This window comes from Cicer arietinum, chromosome 6 (assembly GCF_000331145.2).
Source record: "Cicer arietinum cultivar CDC Frontier isolate Library 1 chromosome 6, Cicar.CDCFrontier_v2.0, whole genome shotgun sequence".
Classification (NCBI taxonomy): Eukaryota; Viridiplantae; Streptophyta; class Magnoliopsida; order Fabales; family Fabaceae; genus Cicer; species Cicer arietinum.
Window position 1 is genome coordinate 12,884,790 of NC_021165.2, and position 26,546 is coordinate 12,911,335.

At 29.5% G+C, this 26,546-nt stretch overlaps 4 protein-coding genes across 5 annotated transcripts; all 4 read right to left on the reverse strand.

Annotated features, from left to right (window-relative positions):
• Positions 1 to 260: 260 nt before the first annotated feature.
• On the reverse strand, positions 261 to 2,114 carry LOC101502042 (monolignol oxidoreductase AtBBE-like 13). The gene has a single exon (XM_004504665.4). The coding sequence runs from the start codon at positions 2,068 to 2,070 to the stop codon at positions 475 to 477; it is 1,596 nt and encodes a 531-aa protein (XP_004504722.1). The 5' UTR covers positions 2,071 to 2,114; the 3' UTR covers positions 261 to 474.
• Positions 2,115 to 14,847: 12,733 nt separating this feature from the next.
• Positions 14,848 to 16,705, reverse strand: LOC101502374 (berberine bridge enzyme-like 21). Its single transcript, XM_004504666.4, has one exon. The coding sequence runs from the start codon at positions 16,629 to 16,631 to the stop codon at positions 15,009 to 15,011; it is 1,623 nt and encodes a 540-aa protein (XP_004504723.1). The 5' UTR covers positions 16,632 to 16,705; the 3' UTR covers positions 14,848 to 15,008.
• A 1,054-nt stretch (positions 16,706 to 17,759) lies between these two features.
• On the reverse strand, positions 17,760 to 20,545 carry LOC101502678 (berberine bridge enzyme-like 21). Its single transcript, XM_004504667.4, has 2 exons — positions 18,790 to 20,545; positions 17,760 to 17,978 (listed from the first exon to the last, which is right to left on the reverse strand). The coding sequence occupies exons 1-2, from the start codon at positions 20,399 to 20,401 to the stop codon at positions 17,860 to 17,862; spliced, it is 1,731 nt and encodes a 576-aa protein (XP_004504724.2). The 5' UTR covers positions 20,402 to 20,545; the 3' UTR covers positions 17,760 to 17,859.
• An 893-nt stretch (positions 20,546 to 21,438) lies between these two features.
• On the reverse strand, positions 21,439 to 25,032 carry LOC101502990 (pentatricopeptide repeat-containing protein At2g03880, mitochondrial). 2 transcript variants are annotated; one of them, XM_004504668.4, is made up of 3 exons: positions 22,920 to 25,032; positions 22,595 to 22,669; positions 21,439 to 22,224 (listed from the first exon to the last, which is right to left on the reverse strand). In XM_004504668.4, exon 1 carries the CDS (start codon positions 24,931 to 24,933, stop codon positions 23,035 to 23,037), a length of 1,899 nt encoding a protein of 632 aa, XP_004504725.1. In that variant the 5' UTR covers positions 24,934 to 25,032; the 3' UTR covers positions 21,439 to 22,224; positions 22,595 to 22,669; positions 22,920 to 23,034. The 2 variants fall into 2 exon arrangements, with proteins under 2 accessions (XP_004504725.1, XP_073225842.1); XM_073369741.1 differs by having other exon boundaries at positions 21,439 to 22,448.
• Between the last annotated feature and the right edge of the window lie 1,514 nt (positions 25,033 to 26,546).

Below are 26,546 nucleotides of genomic sequence, written 5' to 3' on the forward strand. Positions count from 1 at the left end.
CTCACCTCAATCACAAGATTAATATCCAGACACCCTTTTGATGTAAAACAGTATGTTGAGTCATCTTAATTAAATCATAGTACTCTTCGATTCACCAACTAAAGATTCCTCCATGTCTCATTAAACAACAAATTCACAATAAGTTAGTATAGTAACAATTCTTTTACATCAAAATCATATTTAGAAAATTCATATCCTTAGAAAAAGACCACTAGTTGCTCCACACTTAAAAGCAATTAGGCACCTAAATCACATACAGATATCACAAAAAATACATCAAACATTACAATTAGGCACTTAATCAGTGTCTTACAACCTTACAATACAAAAATAAAGTAACAGATCTAAATGTATTTTTATTTTTCTAAACTAGATAATAATAATTACCCTTTTCACAACAAATTTATAGTTACCAGTCTACTGATAACACTAGCATCACTATGCCTTTATTATTTCCCATTAGACATTTTTTTTTTATATTGGAAGCGGTGGAATACTTTGTTCATGCCTGAACACATTTTCAGGATCCACTCTAGTCTTTATCTTAACCAACTTGTTAAAATTATCCTTAAAATATCTATAACCCCAAGCACTTGCTTCTATGTAACTTGTACTATTCTTAGAGTTAATTCCCAAATCAAGATCCCTATAATTAACATAAGCTTCCCTTGGAAATTTAGACACATAAGGTGTCATGTAATTATAAAGTTTTCTAATCCAATCTATATGCTTTGCAGCATTTTTGTCACCATCTTGCCATAAAGTCAAGTACTGAATTTTATACAATGTTCCATTTCTATGAGGAAAAGGGCTATCAGATTCTGAAAACTCGCTCATTTTTCCACCATATGGATTCCAAATCAACAAAGGGCTATCTTCAACCAACAACCTTTGCCACAACCCTTCAATCCCATTTTCTGGTATTGGTTCCTTAACAAAATCTGATTTTGCTTTGAAGAAATTCTTGAAAGTTGGTTTTCCTTTAAGAAGAACTTCAAGTGGTGTATCACTTGGAAAGTTTGCAATATATAGCACAGATTTGATCCAGCTAGTTTCTTCACAATCTTTCCTTGTCAAACCCAATTCAGGAAAACTTTTCTTCATCACTTGAAGAAGTGTTCTAGCTTCACCAAGAAAAACAGCATTATAAGTAGTTGTAATAGTTCTTTGAGTTTTGTTTCCAACAACACTAGATGGTTGAATAATGACTCTTATAAAGAGATTTTCATCAATAAAAGGTGCTACTTCTTGCCATCTATGAAGAAGTTTTGTTGCACCTTGTTCTAAACTTTTAGTGACAGTAAAAACTGTCACGGTTGGTGGAACTTGAACAAGCTTTATCTTCCACCAAAGAACAATACCAAAACTTCCACCACCACCACCTCTAATAGCCCAAAACAAATCCTCACCCATTTTTTCTCTATCAAGAATGTTTCCATTTGCATCAACAATTTCAGCATCTAAAACATTATCAGCACCAAGACCATATTTTCTCATCATAGTTCCATATGCACCTCCTGTTATGTGTCCACCAACACCTAAGCTTGTGCAAAGTCCAGCAGGGTAACCAAGAACAGAACTTTTCTCATAGATTCTGTAATAAACTTCACCTATTGTAGCACCAGCTTGAATCCAAGCAGTTTTGGTTTTGATATCGACATTTATACCGCGAAGTTTGAGTAAGTCGATAACTATGAAAGGTGTTTCATTTTCTGAAACATATGAAACACCTTCATAGTCATGTCCACCACTTCTTACTCTTAGGTGAATTCCAAGTTTTTTGGAGCAAATTACAGCTGCTTGGACATGGGAATCTTGGAGGGGTGTGAATATGAATTCAGGTTTCGGTGATGAAGGCAACAAACACCTTAGGTTCATTGCTGTGGTATCAAGGATGGTTTTGAATGAAGCATCATTTGGAGTGTAAATTGTTGTATGAAATGGATATGTTGTTTTTGAATTCAGGTTGAGACATTGGACAAAATTTTCTTGAAGTAAAGATGAAGCTGGCATTGAAAGTGATAATAGGAGGAGGAATAAAATTGATAAGGGAGAGATTGGTGACACCATGATTCTTGTGTGTGTTTCTCTGTTTTTGTGATGAAGGAGGGTGTCACCCATGCTCTATATATACAAATATAATATGAACAACTATGCAAATAATCTCTTTTTGAAAGTTTTTTTTTTAATGATAAAATATTCTTCTGGTCTCTCTCAAATTGTAAATATTAAGCAAATTAATTTCTGAATTTTATGAATTGACAAATATGTAAAATACTATTTTCTTTTCATAATAAGTGTTCATTTAGTAAATGAAAATTGTCTCAAAATAAATGTTACTCACAATTTTCAATGTAAGTTTAATTTTTTTTTTTATACTACCATTCAATAATTACTAGATGCACAACTTTCAAAATACTATTATATTTTGTATTGATAATAATGAAAAACCTACCAATTATTAAGATAGATAATTTAGTAAAATTATTTCTTTCTTTCATCTAATTATTGCATTTTTTTTAATATGTGTGCGAACATCGTAAATGACACTCTTTGTGGGAAGATAATAGTAATTAAAATAGTCTCCGTGTAAACTTTTGTCATTATATATTATGACGTGACATCTTAATTGAATATTTAATCTTTTACTTTGATCTCATATCAATGTCATCACAGTGTTGACTAAGTTTCTAATAAAACTTAAATATTTGATGGACTAATTTGTCCATAATTAATTTGTGCACAATTATTATTACTTGTAAATTTATCTTTGAGATAACATAATTTAATCGCCAAATTTATTCTTAGGAAGATGACATTGATGTTAGATCAACATGGATAAGTCACATATTCAATTATAGTATCACATCAAATATGTAACGACAAAATTTTACTTATGGACTATTTTGATTGATATTTTATAATTTTAAAGATGTATTTGTCAATTCACAATAGAGACTAATTTGACGGTATTTACATTTTCAGAGACTAGTTTGATATTCAGTTAAATTTTATTTTAAAGGTGAAGCTTAAGATGGCTTTAAAAAATTGTGAATAATTTATCCAACACCCAATAAAAATTAGTCATATAAATAAATTTACAAGTAATACCCACAAATTAATGTTTACTCCACTTACAAATTTGTATATGTAACATTGTAGTTAATTTTAATTAGATGTTGGATAAATGACTGTAATATCAAATATATATACTGTTTCCTTATATTTCACTTGATAATGAAGTAAGAAAATTTGACCTTACACATATTCAATTTAATAATTTTATATCACTTTCAATTTCAGTAAATAATAGTTTTATCTATCTATCGTTCTTCTAATTTTTTTTACAAATATATCTTCTAATCTAATATGTATCTATAAAATTATAATCAATCATGTAAGTAATTTTATAAATAATTATAATAAAAATTAAATATTTTTAACAATCTAATGATTGTGATTTATTAACAATTTTAAAAAAAAATTACATTATAGTGTAAAATTTCATTGTAACATTTGTTAAATTTAAGATTACTTTTTAAATTTGAGGGCAATTTCGACCACTACATCTCTCACTCTACTTCATATGTACTAAAATATAAATATAAATAATAACTAAAAAATTAATATATTTAATTAAAAATTAAAACCAAATACATTACCTTTACAATAACTCATTTTACTTATATTTCATTGTTTATGTCATTTTCTCTCTCTTATTAACTTTCAATTATCTCTTTCACTATTTACAATAAAAAACTTAATTGCATGATTTACTATTATTCATTTATCTATTTCATCATTTATTATGTTCAAAAAACTAAGGTGTATTTATTGATTACTTGTGCATTTTAAATATCTTCTAAAAAATCTAAGAAAAATTATAAAACATGAAGTCAAATTTATTACATATACATACACGAAAAATATTTGTGACATAAACTAAATTAGCAATTAAAAACTTCATTATAATATTTGTTAGTTTTTTGACACCTCTTTAAAATTCAAAACTAAAAGTAGTTTAATTGTTTCAATTGTTTTTATTTCTCTTGTGTCATTATATTTTTTATTATTTATCATTTTTTATATGTCACATCATATTATTATTTTTTAAATTATTTATGTCACTCTCTCTCTCGGAATCTTTTAACCATTATCTTTGATCATTTATTATAATCTCTCTATATACCTTAAAAAATAATGACATAAAAAATAATGTAAGAATAAAAAAAAAAATAGTGTATATAATTATATGTGTATTTTAAAGAATAGAGCTAATAAAATATTCTTTTAACTCACATTTTTAAATATGTTTAATTAAAATTCACATTAGTCCCATCAAATTTATAGAGACCCACATAATTTTATGGACCTATGTTAATTTTAACCGATTAAAGAAATTATGTTAAAAATTATATATTAGAGATTGTGTTGACATCACTCTTCTTATTTTAAATATGAGTCATGCTAATACGTGCCCTCTTGGGCACAAAAACACTTGTTAAAGAAACAAAAAAGGAAATAAAAAAACTTGTTAGAAGAAAATTTCAATTTTTACAATTTTTAAGTTTGAGTTACACAACTTCTAATATTATTTTTTCTACATTTGTATTATTAACAAGTGCTCCAATGTCATTTGTTAGCATTCCTCTTTAAATATGTTATACAAAATAATAAAATTGAAAAAAGTTATAATATATTTTACTATACAATCTATACATATGACAAATTTTTGTCAATGATAAATTAGTTAAAAGATTGGTAAAAAAAAAAGTTTCAAATATGATATTTAATTGTTTAATTAGTTCACAAAGAAATGTGTAATAGATCAATTATAATTTTTAGTACAAATCATTTATACATGACACAAATGCGGATGCGTTTACGATAAAATACAACTTCAATACAGGTATAATACTCACATTATAATTTACTATATAAATCATTCAGAAAAAAAAAAAATTGTTATAGTCAGTTTTTTACAAGATGAATTTTTCATTGGCAAAGTAATTTAAAAATAAATGTTTACTTGATTTCTAGTGTGTCTCCTGAATATGAATTCAATAAAAAATTGAGAAAAATTATAGTATACTAATTATAATTTATTGTACAAACATACACGAGATAAATATACGCAATATAAATATGTGTTGTTTATGAAATTTGAACAAAACACAAAATTGTTTTTTTTTTTAATAAAATTTGAACAAATCACAAAATAATAATATCAATATTTATTACGAACAACTTTGTTGATAAAATGATATTTCCTCTATATTTTTTTCAATAATTATATTTTTTAAAAGACATTACAAATTGTTATACAGTTATTTAAAAAATTCAAATTATTTTGCTAAATATTTGTATAATTACTTTTTTTTCCTTCATTATTCAGGTGTTTTTGAAAATTACTTCATCCAATTATATCGATCACATTTAATTTTTTTCCCATTTTTTTCTAATAAATTATATTATATAAATAATTTGTACAATATCTGTCTTCATATAGTAATCATCTCTACAAGTCTGTGTGGCCGGCGCCAATGCATCTTCATCTTTTTTTAATCTTTAGAAAATGTTACTTTTTTTGACAAATGTTAAGTTTTAGAAAATGTTATTTAATTCAGTTTTCATCCAACTATAATTCTCTTATTATTTGATATTTGTAACAAAACATACGTCATAAAGATGAAGAGTATTGGTATATTGTTATGGGGTCAATGTTCTAATTTTAATTATGGCAGTGTGGAAGAGAAACATTTTCCATTTTAACTTGTTTCCAATAACATGTATCACACTTTCACATTATAAATAATATGACAAGACTTGGCATAAAAGAATGGTATTTGTATTGTCCATTAGTCATGTGCAAGGCAAAGCATTAGTCTTGAATGGCCCCATAAGAGATAAGAATGTCTCTATACTTGCATCATTATGCGATCATGCAACAAATAAAGTATATTCTCTATAATTAATTAGAATATGTTACATACCATAGGTGGTTATAACTGTATGATCTAATGTTTCACATACTATACTATGTCTCAACAATTACTAGTATATTCGTTGCTTCACATTATTGTGTTGCGTAAAGTACTTGTTTAATAGGATGAAATTCGGAATCGCCACTAAAGCTTAACTAAGGTAGAACCGTATAAGTCATTGTTTAAGTTGCAATGTAGTTTTTTGAACGTATACAAAATAATGTAAGTTGTGGTGTTATTTATATGACAACGATTTACTTAACCGGTCCTTAATATTGTGAGAATATTAATGTACATAATATCAATTAAAAAATAATAATTAATCTTAAATTAAAAATAAAAAATAAAAAACAACGTTGATCTTGAAATAACTGCACAAAAGGAAAGAACGTATAGAATAGAACAGAGGTGGTTGAACATTCAACAACCATTAAAAGTTACAACTTATTTATTACAAAATTGAACCGTCAACGCAGGGACTAGACTTTAATTGAAAGAGTACGTCCTTGATTATAGCCTTAATATGCGTCTTTTACTGAATTAGTGAATATAATTCTTGTCATCATAACCCCTTGTACCACCACAAATGATGACAATTAAAAAGTAGAAGGAAGAAACTCCACGAGTGTTGGATCACATTACAACTCTTTTTATTTTATTTTTAATGGTAAATATAATTAGTAGAGTTGTATATGTCACTGATAGAGGGATTAGTGAATTAATTTCCTAAATTAAATTATCAATTTAATCATTTCTCCAACATATCTATTTAGCAAACATATGAAATACTTATACATTGAATTGAGTAGTCTTTTGCTTCATCAAGACAAACCTTAACAATTAAAATTGTGGTACAAATTCTAAAAATTAACTAAATTGATTGTCATTGTTAAGGGTAAGAGACTAAATTGATAGTATTTTATAAATTTGAAGAATTAGATTGATTGATCATTACAATTTTTTAAAAACAAAATTGTTGACTTAATCTTATTTTATTCTCAAGACTATTTTTTTCTTTTATATAATGAAGCAAATATTCATAAAACTAAAGAGGCTCAGGCTCCTTTTGGTTTAACACGTGGTAGGGGAAAATATTTTAGTAGAAAAATAGAGAATAGAAATAAATGAGATGATATATTTTAAAGTATTTTATATTTGATTTGATGAGGAGAGAGGTAAGAAACTTTAATTAAAAAAATATAAAACTATTTTGTTTTACCTTTACAATATTCAAAATCACTGTAAATAAAAAATATTTAAATTTAAACTTTAAACAAATATTCTTCCTCTCTCCAAATCTCTCATTAGTGAAGGGCAACTAAAATGAGCTTTAGAAAATTTTTACTCTCTCTCTTCCATTTTCTTTACCTTTTTTCTATTCTCCCCCAAACCGACCATAATTCACGAGTGAGACCAGTTAGCAGTTAGGAAGTAGAATCTTATTTTTTTTAATTCAATTATATGAAGTGAAAATTAAATATATTTTATTTTTTTTAGAAGAGATAATAAATTCTACTATAATAATTTACACAATTATAATCTTGCATTATAATTCAAAATAAAATATTCAAACAATATTTTTAAGTTGAATTAAAACTTAAACCAAAAGTAAAAATGTTTAGTTAAGGAGCATGTCTTGACCATATAATGCTATAGCATGTGCATTGTGCAAAGCAAATGGTGTCTCTGTCAATAAAATTGACAAAGATACACTAGGTTTCAGCTGAAAGCACAAAACGACAACAGATAAAGATTGTAGAAAAAGATTAGTTATAAAGGTTAGCCTGGAAAAGAAACAATTAAGAGTTGAATAACTTTCTATTCGTAATAAAAATTTATAATTTTATTTTTACTTTTTATAAATAACTTCATCAACTTTCAATCATCTAAAAATTTATATTTATATTTTTAATGATTTTATATCAACTATTATATAGCTTTAAAAATTTTAAATAACTTTTTACACTAATATTTAAAATATACTTAACAAGTTCTGTATAAAAAATTAGGATTTTCCAACAAATAATAAATTTAATATGAATTTTTAAATTTTTTTGTTTAAAAATTTAAATGTAATTTGTTGCTCGTTAAATTTTTATAAATTTCTAAAGGAAATTTTATTACAATGTACCAAATATAACCATAAAAATCATTTAAAAGTTCAAAAAATATATCATGGTTGACTTAAAATTAGGAACTAAAAATAAAAAATTTAAAAGATTAAAAATTGATGAAATTTTTATAAAGATTAAAAATAAAATAATCAGATTGTATAAAATTAAAAACTTATTTAATCTAATAATTAATTAATAATGTAAATGTGGCTTTATTTTTTTTTCATTTCACCTTTCACTTCCTACTTTCTAAAATAAGACTTAGCTAGTACCCCTCTTCTAGAACAAAATTCAAATTCTAAATCAGATTTCTAATCTTCCTTTCACGTTTTGCTTTCTGTAAACAAGAATAAAGTTTTCTTTTGTGTGTGGCCTAGTTTTCGTTTCTTATTCCAATACGTGCAAGACGTTAATAGAAGAAAAAAAAAATAGAAAATCATTTATTTTTTGAGGTAAGCAATACGTCAATCTTCTGTAATGCTCTTATAATAATCATTGATATATTTTCCTTCTTCTTCTTGGACAAGCTCCTATACTAGAGAATTTTTTTTTAAATAACCTTTTTCTAAATAAAAAATTACTAAACTACTCTTTTTAAAAATGGCGACTTCCTTAAAAAAATTCAAGTTTCAAATGACGATTTTTTAAAGACCTTTTAAAAAAAATAAAAAATTAATTTTTTTTAAATTTTTATTATGAATTATATATATGTTATTTTTGTTATTTCAATAAAAATTGAAAAAAAATATTTTTTTTAAAAAAGTCTTTGAAAAATCACCATTTGGAACTTCGACTTTCTTAAAGAAGTCGTCATTTCAAATGGCGACTTATAACTAAAAAAAATATTTAATAATTCTTTTTTTCAAAAAAGAGTTATTTAAAAAAAATTCCCCCTATACTAAACACCCAAAAAAAAATCTTATACTATGAGAATAGATTCTCTCCGAGAAAGTAAAGTGTATTCACATGATAATTTTTTAAAGGTGGGAGATTACAATTAACTCTTTCATGCGAAAATATGGTTTATATGAATAAAGTTTAATATATATTTCTTATATTTTATTTATAAGTATAAATGAGTCAATAAAATTTAATGTATTTAGACTATATTAATTCTTTTGGATTCATTTTTGTTTATAAATAGAAACGGAGGAAGTTAAGGGTATTTACGAATTGGATTGAGTCGTTTCGACCAAATCTATAATATCCAATCGTTTGAGCTGAGTTGATTTCTTAATCCGTAATTTTTATATTAAATATGAATCATACCGATTCAATTGAGAGTCTAGTTGGATTGGGTTCATAGGTTATAACTACAAAATATTTTTTTGTTCAAAAAAATGTAATTAAATTTAAATACTAGAACCTATAAAAAATCATGATATTTTATCTCAACATACCATTCAATATTTAACATACATTCACAAATACAATAAAACACCTAAAAATTATAATTAAATTATAATTTAAATAAAATTCAATAACTAAATTATAATTATGCATCAATAACAGAAAAAATAAATAAAAGGTCTATGTCATGTTAATAGATTGGATTCACGGATTCAAAATGTTAAATATGCTACTCAAATTAAACACCATAAAATTTAAATAGATTGATTCAGATTAAACTCAAAATTAAGTGAGTTGAGATAAAATATAAGTTGAGTTGCTTTGCATAACTCATTGCATGCATGTGATGTTATCCTAAATGTAGGGCAAAAAATATATTGAATGGCTAGCTCCTTGAATTCATAAACACTATAGGTGCTTTGATGCCTACATGAGTTGATCCTCCTATTTTAAACCTCTATCTTTTAGATATATTCGTGAAGGTGGCCAAAACTATTATTCACGACATTTTCACGGTTTGATATTATTGACCAATTTGCAAGTTTTTTGCATTGTAACCATTTTGCAAATTTTTGCCTTCTTCAAAAATTGAACCTTGTACCTACTTAGATGAGAAGATTGTGAGTGATGGTTTTAGTTAGCCTTGTGGTTAAGTTTAAAGCCGTCGGAGGAACCAATTGTTATAAATATTAATAAGACAATTCATATAATCACATTTAGTTATTTCTATTTTCTTCTTTAATCAACTAAATTCACTTCTCCTTAATATATATGGGGCATGAGCGAAAAAATCCATTTTCTACTTTCGTACTAACTAGTATAGAGAATTAATTTGAACCACTTTTAAGTTATTTGAAACTCATAAAAAGAGGGAAATACAAGCTCCAATTTATATTGTTTTCCTCGTTACACTAGATTTAGCACACTATAGTGTATAAATTTTCAACTTGATACACATGCATTCTAGGGATTGTTGGTTGGGCCAAATAAAACGTTACATCTATAGTATTAGTATTTGTTCATGTCTCCACACCAACTTTTACATGAAGCCCCTTTCTTTTATGATGTGTGGTATAAAAAAGTAATGTATTATGCATGCTTTAAAAAAAAATGGACCCAAAATATTGTCCTCCTATGACAAAAGGAGGAAACTAATTAAACTATATATCACATGTCATATAAAATAGAAAAGTTAGGAGGTGTCGGCAATGCCGCGAATGGATTGAAATCACTCAATGATATGTAGGCTAATTATTTTTATTGAAAAATTTAGAGAATCTATTTATTTCCTATTTTCTTCAATAAAAAAGAAACATGCCATTATATTTTAAATATTTTTTAAACAAAATTTTTTATCTATTTTTAATGTTAATTTTTAATAAAATATTAATTATGAAATAAAAATGAAAAATAAAATAGAACAGAACATATAAATTGATTCTAGCATGAATATCCCAATAATTAATCTTATGCAAGCAATAATAGTACGATGCAATGGTTGTTAAACCATGGGCCAACTAGTTGGGCCAAATGGAGAGAAACTCCGACAAAATTAAGAATGACGTTTAACCATGGGAAGATGCTGTTTTGGACCTCAAAATTCTTGATTTTTTATGGACTTTAAAATTTAGTAGAGTAAGATTTTAATCCGATAATAAAAAATAAAATTAATGATATTATTGAAAATTCTAATCCAACAACTTATTTTGCACATTTTTAATATACATTGGAGATAGATGAACAACCACTTTAACCATGTATGCTTAAATTGATTGGGTCTCTTTGTTAAACTATGGACAACATTAAAAAAATTTACCTCTACCCTACTCCCACAAATCTTTTCAAAAGTTCAGATTTGCTTCTAACTTTTAAAATAAAATAAAAATAAATAATTTTCCAAACTGACAAGATTCTAAATATTTTATGGTAAATTTAAATTAATTTTTTGAAATATATTTTTAGTTTGTAAAATTTAATTTGAAATTTTCGAAATATATTTTTGTATCGAAAAATATAAATATAAATACAAATTTGTCAATATAATACTTTTTTTAAAAATTCAATGTTTTTGGAAATCTTATTTCACAATTGTCGGTTCTATGTTTTTCTTTTTAAGTAAAAGTATTAATAGGTGGTTTGAGTAAAATATGCTGTATAGGTATAATTATAGGGTAGTGTACAATTTTCACAATATATGTATGTCTAAATCAAGGGCCTTTTTATGTTGTTGAGAAGTATAGTTTCGAACTCATGTGTCTAGAGAGAAGAGAGCCCATTACTTAATTTCTTTCCGTGTCTTTATTTTTTTCCTTTAATAAAACAAAAAGAACTCGTGTGAGATTAAAATGATCTTGCTGTACAAATTTAAGAATGACATAGTATAGAGGGAAATATTTATAATTTTGCACAACTCATCACTCATATGGTATTGCTTCAAAGTTCAAATGGTGGTAGTTATAGAACAACTCATCACTGATATAGATTGAACTTTCCATATACTAGCAACGTGAATCTCCCCTCACACAACTTTATTTCAAGTGTGAGACATCTCTAAAAATATTTGTGAATATATACATTTATAAATATTTTTAATTGACATGATAGAGTTGTTAGTTTAATGATTGTATATCTTATGTTTAATCACAAAAGCAATATTTTGCTCATTTATATTTCTTTTTGTAATACTTAGGTCCTTTAAATTTAGTTCAGTTTCAATTTATATCTTTTAATTTATTTTTTCTTACGATTTAATCATTTAAGTTATATTTTATTTTTATCGTTAACTTTGAAGTTATATTAAATTATTCATGTAGTTCTTAAAATTTAACAATTTTCTTGAATTAATATTAAGATCCAATTCAAACTGCGCAATGAGTTGAATATTCACGTTATTCTACAAGTAAATAAAGTGAATAATATTGATTATGTAGATAGATCTTCATTATCAAATTTTAGAGGTTATAAAAGTGTGTAAGTGGTAGTAGAAAAATTAAGAAATATAGACTATTTATAAGGTTTGATGATTGATTTCTAAATAAGTAGTATAAAAGACTTATTGTTGTAATATTCGATAGAGTTTTGAATAATAAGATGTTATCAATTATATTAGTTATTATTTAAGGTGAGACAGATGATCAATGATATAACTTAAAGAATTAAAATGAAAAAATAAAAATTTAAATGACATAAACAAAAATTAAACTAAATTTAAAGAATTTTTATATTATAAAATAATCAAATAAAACTAAATTGTTACTTTCTTAAAATATAAATAATATCATGCTATATTTTACCTTACGTACTTATACACTAAAATTATAATAATGGATATCTCCATTTCTTTTGAAAAATGGTGAGGATGCAAAACTCAATGTCATAACTTTAGAGACTGAGAGGCAATGTTTTCCACACCATAAAAGCATTTATCTTTCAGCCTAATGATATGAAATCTTATCTAGATGAAAACTTTGTGTGTTTATTTAACCAGCCATAACACTCAGATACCTTATCATGAATATGAAGTGTTAATCTATCTATTTAATTTGCACTTTTGCAGCTACCAAGTCATGAAAATAATGTGCATCTCACCATCAATTAAACTTGCTGCGAAAAATTATTTCACTATTCATATTCATAACTTGCTGCGAATCTAAAAATTGGATCATAATATAATTGAAGTATCTTTTGACTAAAGAGATCAATCATTATCACACTTCTCTCTATTTGATAAAATTTTAATATACAAATTAACAGTAAAGCATCTCTTCGAATTATCCTTAAAACTTTTTACAATGAAAAAATCTATTTTAAGACCTTTCATAACTACATAATCAATTATTTTAGAATCAAGAGCATTCCAATTTCTTAGATCAAATACATCAAACAAATGTTCAAATGGATTTGCTTGCTCTACATTGTCATCTTCATTATCAAGTGAATTATTCAAATTAGCATCATCGTTATCAGCACAATGAACATTATCAACATTATCAACATCATCATTATCATTATCAAAACCATCATTTTCAATAGGCACGTTATAAAGAATTTCAACATCAACATTATGATTTTCAACATATATTAGTGGTTTTTTTATAAAAAAATTATCAAGAGCTCCCGCTTGAGATTGAGTTAACTCTTCAAAAAAAAAATCTTACTCTTCTCATATCCGGAATCATACTTTCTAATCATATGAGGCATAGTAGAAAAATTTGAAATGTCTCACAATTGTGTCAACTAATGATAAACTTCACAGTGATTATCGGCAAACAATCTAATAGGTTACCAACAAACGATCTATTAACACTATTGTAAATCACAAAATCAGAGTTACTAAGATCTAAAACCCTAACATCAAATTAATTATGAGTTTCTAAAATCAGTAAATCAATAATGTTAAACAAATTCCTAATATCAATGTATCACAAAACCCTAACCTATTCAATATTCTAACACAATTAATCTTCTTTATTGGTTGGGTCGCGATTCTAGAGAGTTTTGGAATTTGGTGAAAAAATCTACACAGATAGTAAGTGAGAAAATAAAATTATGCTTTTGTGGGTCAATGTGGAGATGAGATGAGAGCTAGTCTGATTGAAGGGAAGATAGAGAGAAGTGTAGTGGAACTATGAGAGTAATTTTAGAATTTGAATATTTTGGACATAAAGTACAAATATAAAATTTTAGAGTGGTCATAATCTATAAAGTGCAAATATAAAATTTTAGATATGTCTAAATCTAAAAAATCAAAAATAAGCTTAATTGCAGTTTTAATTTCTCTATTTTTATTAATTTGCGAAATTGGTTTTTCTATTTTAAAAATTGACAGTCGCTCCATATGATTTTTTTGTTAAAAAACGATGACACGAAATACTTTAAATAATGTGATATTTGATACAACGATGAACAATGATTAACAACAGTGAAATTTAAAAACTTCGATTTCAACTTTCAGAAATTTTTCATATTTTTAATTTAATTAATAACATATGAATAATTAAGAAATCAAAAGTGTTGACTTTTAAAATATGATGATCAATTCCATAAATTTATAATAATATAAGACCAAAACTGCAATTAAGTACAATTTTTCAAAATTTATGATATATTATAAAAAAAAATTGGGGTCTGACTATTTGAGCTAATATCTGGTTGTAGAATTTAAATGCCGGTCCTCAAACTCAGTGTTATATTATTACAATTTCTTATTATCAAATATACCAAAATTTTCCTGTCTTTGTGTATAAAGATTGCATCCACAAATTCCAGCCCCACATTGTGCTTTCAATATATTTGTTTGCTCTTTAGATGTTTTTGAGTAGCAGTTAAACTTAATTTTTCGATTATTGTTACATTTACTATTTTAAGAAGATATTTTCATTCGTTTGTTTGATGAACAAAATATGTACATTTTATATTAATCATCATAAGACAAATAAATATTTACATTTTATATTTATATTTATATTTATTATAACACTGAGCTAGTACATGAATACAGATAGGATAAAAAGAAACAAAAGTCAATATAATGAATTCAATCTGTCTTTTGTCGGTCAGCCTATGCCTTGTTTGGAAGTGTTGGGATACTCTGTTCATTCCAGAAAAAGTTTTCAGGATCAACCTTAGTCTTAACATTCACCAACCTCTCAAAATTTTTATTGAAGTACTTGATACTATAAACCACTCCATCATTGTAATCATCCTTACCATGTCTATTAATACCAATATCAAGGTCCCTATAATTCACATAAGCACTTCTTGGATTCTTTGACACAAATGGTGTCATGTAACTATATAACATTCTAATCTGACTTAATAAACTCTTTTCTACATCATCTCCTTTTTCTTCCCAACTCACAGTATATTGAATTTTGTATAGATACCCTGCACGGTGAGGAAATGGTGTAGCATCAAAAGCAACCTCATTCATTTTTCCTCCATAAGGATTGAAAACAAGCTCAACTTTTCCAAGTTCAACCATCTTCTTCAATATCCATTTCAACCCATCTTTAGGAATTGGTGATTGTACATAATCAGATTTTCTTTTGCTGGAATGAACTTTGTAATGGTTTCTTTCAAGCAATGCATTTAAGGAGGAACCATCATTGAAATTAGCCCACCAAAAAACAGATTCAATCCAACTCATTTCCTTGCAAGTTTCCTTCTTTAGTCCCAACAAAGGAAACTCTTTCTCCAAGAGTGTCACAAGTTCATCAGCACCTCCAAGAAACAAAGCCTGAAATGAAGCTCTTATGGTTTTCTGACCCTTTAAAGTTTTTGAACTCACAGGCTGCAAAACTAGTCTCATGAAAAGCCTATCATCAGTGTGTGGAGCAACTTGTTGCCACTGGAAAACAAGATCAGTTGCATTCTGATCCAAAGTCTTGTCAACTTGAAAAACTGCAACTTTTTCTGGTACAGAAACTAGTTTAACGGTGTATGATAAAATGACTCCAAAACTTGCTCCTCCACCACCTCTAATGGCCCAAAAAAGATCTTCCCCCATACTGTTTTTGTCAAGAACCCTACCATTGACATCAACAATTTTAGCATCAACAACATTATCAATTGATAACCCAAATTTTCTCATCATATTACCATACCCTCCTCCACTTAAGTGACCACCAACACCAACAGTTGAACAAACTCCAGCAGGAAAGCCATGAACTTTACTCTTCTCCCATATCCTATAATAAACTTGTCCAAGACTTGCACCGGTTTGAATCACGGCGATTTCATTTTGTATATCAACAGTGATGTTCTGAAAATTGAACATGTCAAGGATAACAAAGGGTACCTCAGAGATATATGAAATACCTTCAAAATCATGGCCTCCACTTCTGATTTTGAGATGAAGACCAATGGTTTTGGAGCAAACTATAGTGGCTTGTACTTGGTTTTCATGCAGAGGGGTGACAATAAGTAATGGTTTTGTGGTGGAGGGGGTGTTGAACCTTGCATTTCTAACAAAGGCTTCAAAAATGGAGGTGTATGATGCATTGGTTTGGGCATAGACTATGTTTGAAACTTGATCTGGTTGGGTTGTGTGGCTTTTAAGACACTGAAGAAAAGTTACAAAAATGGAATCTCTTGATGGGGCTGCTTGAGAATTAGAAACATGTGGAAGAAGAAGAAGAATAATCATAACAGAGAGAAATGGCAGAGGATTTGACTTATCCATTGTTATTCTGGAAAGTGTAGTCACATAAGATAAGGGTGATAGAGGGTTGGACTTTATACAAAACAAGACATATTGGACCACATAAGTTATGTCTTTAGTGAGTAATAATTGTTCAGCTGTATTAACACAAGTTGTGACATTTTTAGTTTATGCCAACTCATTCAAGTGCACCTGAAAAGCATGGCAAAAAGGCTAACAGTACGTGTCATTGTCTCCTACAGTGATCATTTTCTAGATTATTGATGAACTTTATTCTCACATTGGGCTCAGAAGAAACATGCATATATCTCACTGCATATTTGCATTTCATTGGGAAAAGAAAAAGAAAAACAGCACAAAACAAACATTTCACAAATCACAATATACTATATAAAAATTCTGGTGCAATACATGTTCGCAGCAATATCAGTAATAATTGGTATTTCTTTAAGGATAGCACTTTGATTCTGTCTATAGAAACGTGACTCTATCATCACCACAACTCACTCTGGTTACATATTTGTTTAAGATTAAAAATATATATATGAAAACTACATAAGAGAATATGGAGTAAACACAATTTTTAAATGTTGAGAGTATCTCAAGAAATTTTTTTAAACCATGTACGCTTGTATTTTATTTGTGGGAGCTTTTTTCGTGCTATAATATAATTCACATTATAAGTCATGCTCACATATTTTAGACGTTCCTATTGATCAATGTATTATAATTGTAGGAACTGACTCTCCTCTTAATATAAATCATATGCAATCTCATAATATCCATTATATTTTGGACGTGCCTATTGATCAACTTATTTTTAATGGAGTGATGACCATTATATTTTTAGTGCCTATTGAGATCGGTCACAAGTCAAACCAAGATACTAAGTTTTATGTTGAGATCTCATATCAATTAGTGATATGATCAAATTAGTGATTAAAGGTTGGTATTGTGAATTGAGTTAAACTTAATTAAAATTCGAAGACTTTTCCGAGAATTGTCTAATCGCAGAAATATGTACACATAGAGGAGTTACTTCTGTATAAAATTCATTGTATTTCTTTTCTTTCTCAACCGAAACCAGTTGCCAATGTGATTATTACTGATCTACTGACAGTGGCATACCCATTTTTGGAGACAAAATTCTTTGCAAACACACTTTTAAGGTTTTAATCAAATAAACAGAAGAGTTTAGCTTCATTATATGAAGTTTTAATCTAAATATGTGCATGTATAATTACAATAATCAGATGAACAACTCAAGGATGAGAAACCATACAACTAACACCTTTACCATAAGTTTTCTATACAAGCTGGAATGTAACAATTTGTCTGCACCAGAAGTACCGGCACCGGAGTCGAAACCTGCAATCAGTGAAGGAAAAACATTCAAAAATGAATCCTGCAACTATGTTTCATTAGAAAAGATCAACATATCAAGATATTGATTAGTTCTCTTCTGTTTTCTGAAAGTACAATGAAGCAGAATTAATATCACTAGTAACAAGGGTTTTATTTTCTTTGGCCGAATAGAACTGATTGTTATTTAAAGATATAAGTTAGAATGATGAATAATCTATGTAGCACTGACACTTCAAATTGCAGGTGTGTCTAGGGTCCGACATGTGTCAGTTCCCGACATCATAGTGAATAACATCAGTCAAATTGAAAAAGAAAATCCAAAAATTTCATGGTTGCAAAATTGCAATAAGTTCAAGCATATGCATGGTATAATTGGATAAGAATAAAAATGTTAAGATAAGGAAATGAATGATGAGATTTAAAATGTATTTTCTGCCATTTTTCATCTATTCTGGTTCGAACCAAAAGCATTAAAAAAAAAAAGCAAAAGCAGCTTGCACGGATCTTGCTTATTAAACAATCTATTAAGTGTTGCACCAACAACTGTTTGCTTAAGTCAAATAATTCCAGTCATTGGATCCACTGAAATTGCTTCATGACCTCACGTATTTGCAATAAATAAAATCATATGAAATAGTAAAATAATATATTGGAAATGACGGATAATCTCTTGAATTAATTAAACCCAAACTATTATTATAATCAAATTATTTACAAAAACAGTAGGAACTATTAGGCTAACTAATAATAACAAGGAACAAACAAGTGCATCAAATCATTATTCATTTTAATAACTCCATCCTCTATTACTTACCAGGGTGAGTTGGAATACTCTGTTCATTCCTGAAGAAGTTTTCTGGATCAACTACAGTTTTGATCTTGACCAGCCTCTCAAAGTTGTTATTGAAATACTTCGCTCCATAAACAACCCCTTGTTCATAGCTACTATTTCCAAAATCATTGATACCAATATCAAGGTCCCTATAATTTAAGAAGGCTCTTCTTGGATTATTGGACACAAAAGGTGTCATGTAATTATATAGCATTCTAGCCTGATTTGTAAAATTATTTTCTACATCAATTCCAGGTTCCTCCCAATTCACCGAATACTGAATCTTGAACAGATTCCCTTCACGGTGAGGAAACGCGGTAGCATTAGATGGTATCAAATTCATTTTTCCACCATAAGGATTGAAAACCAATCCTACTTTTCCCAATTCAATCACCTTCTTCCATATCCCTTCCAACCCATCTTTTGGAATTGGATCCTGAACATAATCAGATTTCCTCTTGAAAAATTTCGCCGAGTCGATTTTCCTGTCAAGAAGCACATCTGGTTTTGAATCATTGCCAAAACTAGCCCACCAAAGCACAGAATCAATCCAACTCATTTCAGAACATTTTTCTTTGTTTAAACCAAGAGAAGGAAACTCCTTCCCCAAGAGTGTGACAATTTCATCAGCTCCTCCAAGAAACAATGCCATAACAGTGGCTCTTACTGTTATCTCCCCTTTCACAACCTTAGAACTCACAGGCTGCAAGAGAAGCCGCATGAAAAGCCTATCATCGGTATGCGGCGCAACTTGCTGCCACTGGAAAACAAGCTCAGTTGCATTCTGATCCAAATTCTTCGCAACACGAAAAACAGTAACAACTTCAGGTACAAGAACCAACTTTACAGTATATGATAAGATAACACCAAAACTTGATCCTCCACCTCCTCTAATAGCCCAAAAAAAATCTTCCCCCATAGTGTTCTTATCAAGAATCCTACCATTAACATCAACAATTTTAGCATCAATAATATTATCAATTGATAACCCAAATTCTCTCATCATGTTACCATACCCTCCACCACTGAAGTGGCCACCAACACCAACAGTAGGACAAACCCCAGAAGGAAAGCCATGAACTTTACTCTTCTCCCATATCCTATAATAAAATTCACCAAGAGTGGCACCAGATTGAACCACAGCAACCTCGTTTTGTATATCAACACTGATATTCCTGAATTGGAACATGTCAAGAATAATGAAGGGTTGGTTGGAGACATATGAAAGACCCTCAAAGTCATGTCCACCACTCCTTATTTTGAGTTGAATTCCAATGGTTTTGGAGCAAAATACAGTAGATTGGACGTGTGATTCTTGAAGAGGAGTGATGATTAGTAAAGGCTTTGGAGTTGAAGTGGTGTTTAATCTAGCATTACGAATATAAGCTTGGAGAACAGAAGAAAAAGAAGCGTTGGTTTGAGAAAAGAGTGTGTTGGAGAATTGGTCTGAAGATTTTGTTTGGTTTGTTAAACAATGAATGAAAGAGGTGTACAATGATTCTGCTGTTGATGTTGTCTCTGAAACAGAGACATTACAAACAAGTAGAAGAAGAAAAACAATAGAAGAATGGACAAAACAACTAGATTTTCCCATTTGGTAAAGTGTTAGTGTAAATGCGGGTTATTACTTGCGGAAATGACTCGGTTTGTTTCTTTGGACATTTAACAACAACTTAGGAATTGTCAAAACATAAACTCAAAAGGAGTTCTATATGTCGGTTGAGGAAATAAAAATATAATAAAAGAATATGAAGAAGCTATTATCAATAGGTTATTACAAGAGAGCATGAAAATAAATAAATAAATAAAATTGAAGCCGGAATAAAATGTTTGAAGATGCTTAAGGCTAGCATTAACACTGTTGTTCTGTCTTTTGATTATTTTTTATCATTAGCTCGAAGTCGATGAAAACATGGCAACCGGTCTTGTGTCGTGTAGTTAAGGAGACGAATAAAAGTTTCCTCCATTAATATGTATGATATCGTACAAAGTTTTTATCAATGTTTATTTTAATGTTAAAAATGGCAAAGTTAAAACCAACAAAAATAAAAATATGGCATAGCACCTAGAGCTTCTGGGCTACTAAAAAGGACGTAAATCTCATGCTGAAATTTGAGACATGATTGAATAGCGATTTAGGAAGAGATAAAGATATAGTATTTCTTTATTACTTGCTTCTCATTTGTAACTTGGTGTTTACAAGCTATATGTAAATGCAAACCTTTGCAAACCTACTTAACGACGTCGATGCTCAGAGAAGAGTGCATGCTACACATTTTTTAATATATTTTTTATTTATTAAAGTTCACATAAATTCTACAAAATCATGAGTCTTATATGAATTTATGAATTTAGTGGAACTCATAAATTTAACCAATAAAAAAATGTATTAAATAATGTATTATTAGCATTATTTATACTAGAAACATGATCTGATTCGCAACTAAGTTCAATCGATTGATTGTTTTGATCTCAGTTGTACCGAAAACAACTAAGATGTCGATGTCAATTGTATAGTTTTTCTTTTTTTTTTCTTTTGAATGGATGTGAGTTGTATAGTTACAACCACACAATTGTGAATTGGAATCAATATTTGTCAACATTTTAAAAACCAAATCTAAGAATCAAACCAACCGATAAAGTGACTAGTTTCTGATTCAATCAGTTGAATTGGCTGTTCGATCCAATTTACAAAATAATGGTTAATACAACAAAGGTCTTGAAGTAGACTAGCTACTCATAACCATCTTAAAAAAAGTCATGCTTAAAAAATCTATAACAAATAACAACATACTAAACCTTGAATTATTTGAACAGACCAAACTGGCTTCACCCTGACTATTCCCACCCTAAGTGCAAATGCATATAAACGGTAGTGGCTATATCACAGTTTGGTTTATGATCACCTCCGTAGAGTCGCCATCATACCTTTCAAACTTGTGGCAATGAATTGTTTATTCAAACTGTATACAACATTATGCTTATTGACAGAACTACAAATTATATTCAGGATTATCATTCTTCGGATAAGATATCAGAACATGGATCATCTCGTTTATCATAGACTAATTTTCAAAAATATTACCAACCCATCGATGATTCAGTAGTGGTAAAAAATCGGCATAGTTCCCATCTGGACTATGAGCACCCATCGTTTTCCTTTACTCTTGATGACAATCATTGCCCCTGCATTCTAAGTGCTGTAACCACCATCAAATTGTGTATTTGGAACTGCAGTACGAAGACTTCCAATTCCAATGCACAGTTAACTGAAGCTCCAAGTTTCAATCGCAACACACAACGACACTGTAGTGCTTTCCAAGCACATGCTAAACCTCCCCTAGCCAAAATACACATAGCATCGCCAAATAAACCTTCATCATACCAAGAGATCTCCAAATCTCACCTCTGAATCATCTATGGATAAAAAGCTAAGTCATGAAAATATTCCAGTGTTGCAAGAGTGAATTTCGTAGAAAAAAAATCTCATCAGCAAATTATGAAACAATTCAATATAACCCTCATTTTTGTCAAAGCCTCTAAAGTCTAAATGTGTGGCTAGAAATTATTATGTAACGATTCTGCCCAAATGTGTTGCTGCAGGAAAACCAAAAAAGGCCAATACCAAAGCAGCCAAGTGACTTCAAAATGAAAAAATTGTATGAATAATTGGTTGAGTTCCATAAAACACAATACAAAATTATCATTAAACATAACCTTGGGTAAGGATGCAACAAATAATTTGTATTAATCATACCGAGCATAGCATTTAAACAAAAGCGCTTACCTTAGAAAGCTTCTGCCTTCCCAAAAAAGACTTAAATAATGAAATAATGTGGACATTTGGACTTCAAATCGTAACCTGCAAGAATAATTTACATGTATAAGAAACCGAATGATCGAAGAAAGATTTACATCAATGGTTTACATAGTTCATATCTAAGTCATAATGAAATTTCTGTTCGTAATTGCGTTTAATGACTGTAACAAGGATAGTACAGATGTTGACCCTTGTACTGATTTGCTAATAATTAGCTTCAGAATTGTGATTTAATTATTATTTTTTTGCAAAAGCAAATAAAAGAAAACGGGAAACAATAAGCTTATATTACTATTAGAAATGCCACTGCTGCAAGCTTTCTGCTATATTTATCAGCTGATTGTGGATTCATCTATGCTGTTTTGACTCTAATGGTAGTATAGATTCTGTCTTGTGCATCTTATCTGTTACCAATAGTCACCACATGAGCAGACCCCATCTTGAAAATGATGATATCGAATAGGGTCTCTAATTACAATGTGCCGCTGCTCTAGCTTTGCTATAAGTTTTGCAAATATATGACAATCTCCGCAGATCTTTAGGTTCTTCCATATTCTAATAGTTTTCTCCCTTGGAAAGCTTATAATACCAAAAACAATTGCAAGCTTTTCACTATGGTGTCGAAGGGAGTATTCACTCTGTTCCTCTTCAAGATCTTGTAGCACAAAATTTGTGTCAGGAACATAACCAGCATCAGTTAGTCTTCGAATATATTGGCTTAACTTTCTATTGATCTCGTCTATTTGAGGATGAGATTGATCTCCCACAATAAAAGCATGTATTTGCTTATTGACTTCAATCCAACTACATCCAGGTTCTTTCCTTATCCCCCTTGCTTTCATAGTCCTCCGAACTTCTGCAACATCATCCCACCTTTTCGAATTTGCATAAATATTAGATAACAATACATAGGCTCCTGTATCTTGTTGATCCAACTTTAGAATCTCTTTAGCAGCGTATGTGGCTAAATCCACATTCCTATGGGCTCTGCATGCATCAAGCAAAGTCCTCCACGTCACGACATCTGGCTCGCAGTTCATTTCATGAATCAACTTAACCATTTCATCAAGCTTCCCTGCTCTTCCAAGAAGATCAAGCATGCAGCCATAGTGTTCTCTACCAGGATCTATCCCGTAAAGGTTCTTCATAGATCGAAAATAGTGCCAACCTTCATTTACTAACCCTGCATGACTACACGCAAACAGAACCCCAAGAATTGTAATATAGTTTGGTCTTGGACCCGAGACTTTCATGGAATCAAATAAATTGAGGGCCTCCATGCTGAAACCATTCTGGGCCAACCCAGCAATCATGGTGCTCCAAGAGATTACATCCTTATCAGCCATCCGATTGAAAATGAATTTTGCATCTTCCAAACTACCACACTTACAATACATATCTAAAAGTGCATTGCTAAGAATAAGATCTTGATCAAACTTCAACACATGTGCATGTGCCTGCCTCCCTAACTCCAACAATGACAAACCAGTACACGCTCTCAAAACACTTGTGAGTGTCGACTGATCAGCCGGAAACCCTGCTCTCCTCATACTCTTGTATAGGTTTAAAGCTTCATCCCCATCACTGTGCTGAGCAAAAGCAGCAATAATGGAGTTCCAAACAACAGAGTCTCCGGTCACCATCTCACGAAAAACACCTAGAGCTTCTAACAACTCACCCAACTTCGAGTAAGCATCAATAAGAGCACTCCTAACAAAAACATCAGACTCCAACCCTGCTTTCACTATACTAGAATGCAGCTGTTTGAGATCACATAACCTCTCACATGCTCTCAAAACAGATGAGAAGGTATAACTATTAGGCATGGCACCATCCCTAATCATAAAAATCAAAAGCTTCATAGCTCGATCATTAAGTTTAGCACAAGAAAAAGCAGATATCATAGTTGTCCAGGAAACAACATTCCGTTCAGGCATTTTATCAAACAGTATCTGTGCTTCTTCCAAAAGGTTGAATTTCACATACATATTGAGAAGAGTGTTGATCAAGAACGCTTTTGGTTGATACCCATTTGAGAATATATGGTGATGAACGCGTTTTCCTTCTCTAACAGCCCTATGAGCCAAGCAACACTTGATGAGCTCAGAATATGTTATTGCATCAGCACAGACTCCGTGTCTTTCCATGGCATCCAAGGTTTGCATGGCTCTGGGGAGGTCTTTGTTGTAGCAGTGATTGAGTAGTGAACTAGTTTCAGGGGCCACGTTGTGTGGGAATGCAACACGTGAACAACTACGCGACCAAGTTGTTCGAAACAACATTAAGCGCTTTGAAACACCTTTCATCTGTTCGGCTCGTTCGTTAGTTTCGTAACTTGGCTTTTCTCATGATGGTGTTTTTATCTTTAATTCTTGCAAATTGCAACCAGAACCAATGTGTTATAATTATTATTTTTCAAGGAACAAAAATTCCTTTTCTATCAAGTATTATCCACTATATTAGTTATTAGAACAATTGACATGGTGGTGACTTTGAAAAGAAAAATAACATTTATTAATTTTTTATTTATTTACATCTTTGTAATTTTAATTTCTTTTTAAACAATCTTATTTATATTTTTTAAACAATCTTATTTGATCATTGAACATTGTTTAAAATTATAATTTTGCTACCAACACCCCCTAATTTACTACCCACACCCCTCAAATGTTTAAAAAAATCAAAATTTTTAAATTACCCTTCTCTTTTTCCTCTTCATTAACCTAACTCATCTTCTTATTCTTTATTCTATATCCATCATCTTCATTCAACACCTTCTTCATCTTCTTCAACATTAACCATCATCATCGTTAACCATCATCAATCTTCATTAATCATCATCAATCATCATTAACCATCTTCAGAGTTTTGCTAACATTTACATGAACTCAATTTCACGTAAGTTTATGTGAGATGAGTTTACGTAAACTGAATTTTAGTAAATGTACGTAAACTCAGTTCACGTAAACGTACGTGAAATTGAGTTCACGTAAATGGTTTAATTTTCAATCTTCAATGATTTCACAATCTTAATTCACGTACACGTACGTGAGTTAAGATCGCGTACATACTCAGATGTTGAATTTTCAAACTCCATTGATTACACAATCTTAAATCACGTGTGAATTAAGATTGCGTAAATTTTGATATTTTTACTTTGTTTATAACGTAAGTAAATTTAGTTCACGTACAATACCCATATTTAGAAGAAGAAAAATTTGAACTCAAAAACATACAAATAAAAATACATTTTTAGGTCACTTTAACTTTAATGTGATGAAGAAATTGTAGGGTTGGTGAGGTATGGTCATTTTTTGATATGTGAGTCATGAGATGTGATGAATGTTGATGAAGATGAATTATGAGTTAATAAAATTGTAAAAAATATTATAAATATCAAATGACATTTTACTTTATTTTACAAATTTAAGGGGTGTGGGTAGTAATGTGAGGAGTGTGGATAGCAACATTGTTAAAATTAAAATGAAAGTTATTTCATTAAAAATCTAAAACTAATTAAATAATAAATAAAAATTGGTATCTTGTCTTCAACTCTAAAAACATAGCAATGTTCTCAACCCACGTATTCTAAGATCTAGATTCAAATTAAAGTCATTCATTTTCCCGTGATCATTCAACTCAGTGCTCTTCTAGTTCCCCAAGGAATGCGGTTGACTACTCAATCACAAAGGAGAAGTGTACAATCCAAGTTGTGAACAAAGTTAGTATTCCTACCAACAGTGCTCTAGTTTCATATCGCAATAAATGGTCCGAACATGAGGCAACTACTGCTGTTTCATGCCATTCATCTGCCGATTCTAATCAGCGCAGGTTTGACACTCAACGCGCGCAGGCTGCTCGACTTCAGTGCTCGGCTCCTACAACAACAGAGGTTTGAAGAGCTTCAGGTGTTCTTGGA

Excerpts from the sequence above, each read along its gene's own strand:
- LOC101502678 (XM_004504667.4), bottom strand. The coding sequence starts at position 20,401 with ATGGGAAAATCTAGTTGTTTTGTCCATTCTTCTATTGTTTTTCTTCTT. Across the intron at positions 17,979-18,789 it reads GAGTATTCCAACTCACCCTG|GTTTCGACTCCGGTGCCGGT; the intron begins GTAAGTAATAGA and ends CACTGATTGCAG.
- LOC101502374 (XM_004504666.4), bottom strand. The coding sequence starts at position 16,631 with ATGGATAAGTCAAATCCTCTGCCATTTCTCTCTGTTATGATTATTCTT.
- LOC101502042 (XM_004504665.4), bottom strand. The coding sequence starts at position 2,070 with ATGGTGTCACCAATCTCTCCCTTATCAATTTTATTCCTCCTCCTATTA.
- LOC101502990 (XM_004504668.4), bottom strand. The coding sequence starts at position 24,933 with ATGAAAGGTGTTTCAAAGCGCTTAATGTTGTTTCGAACAACTTGGTCG.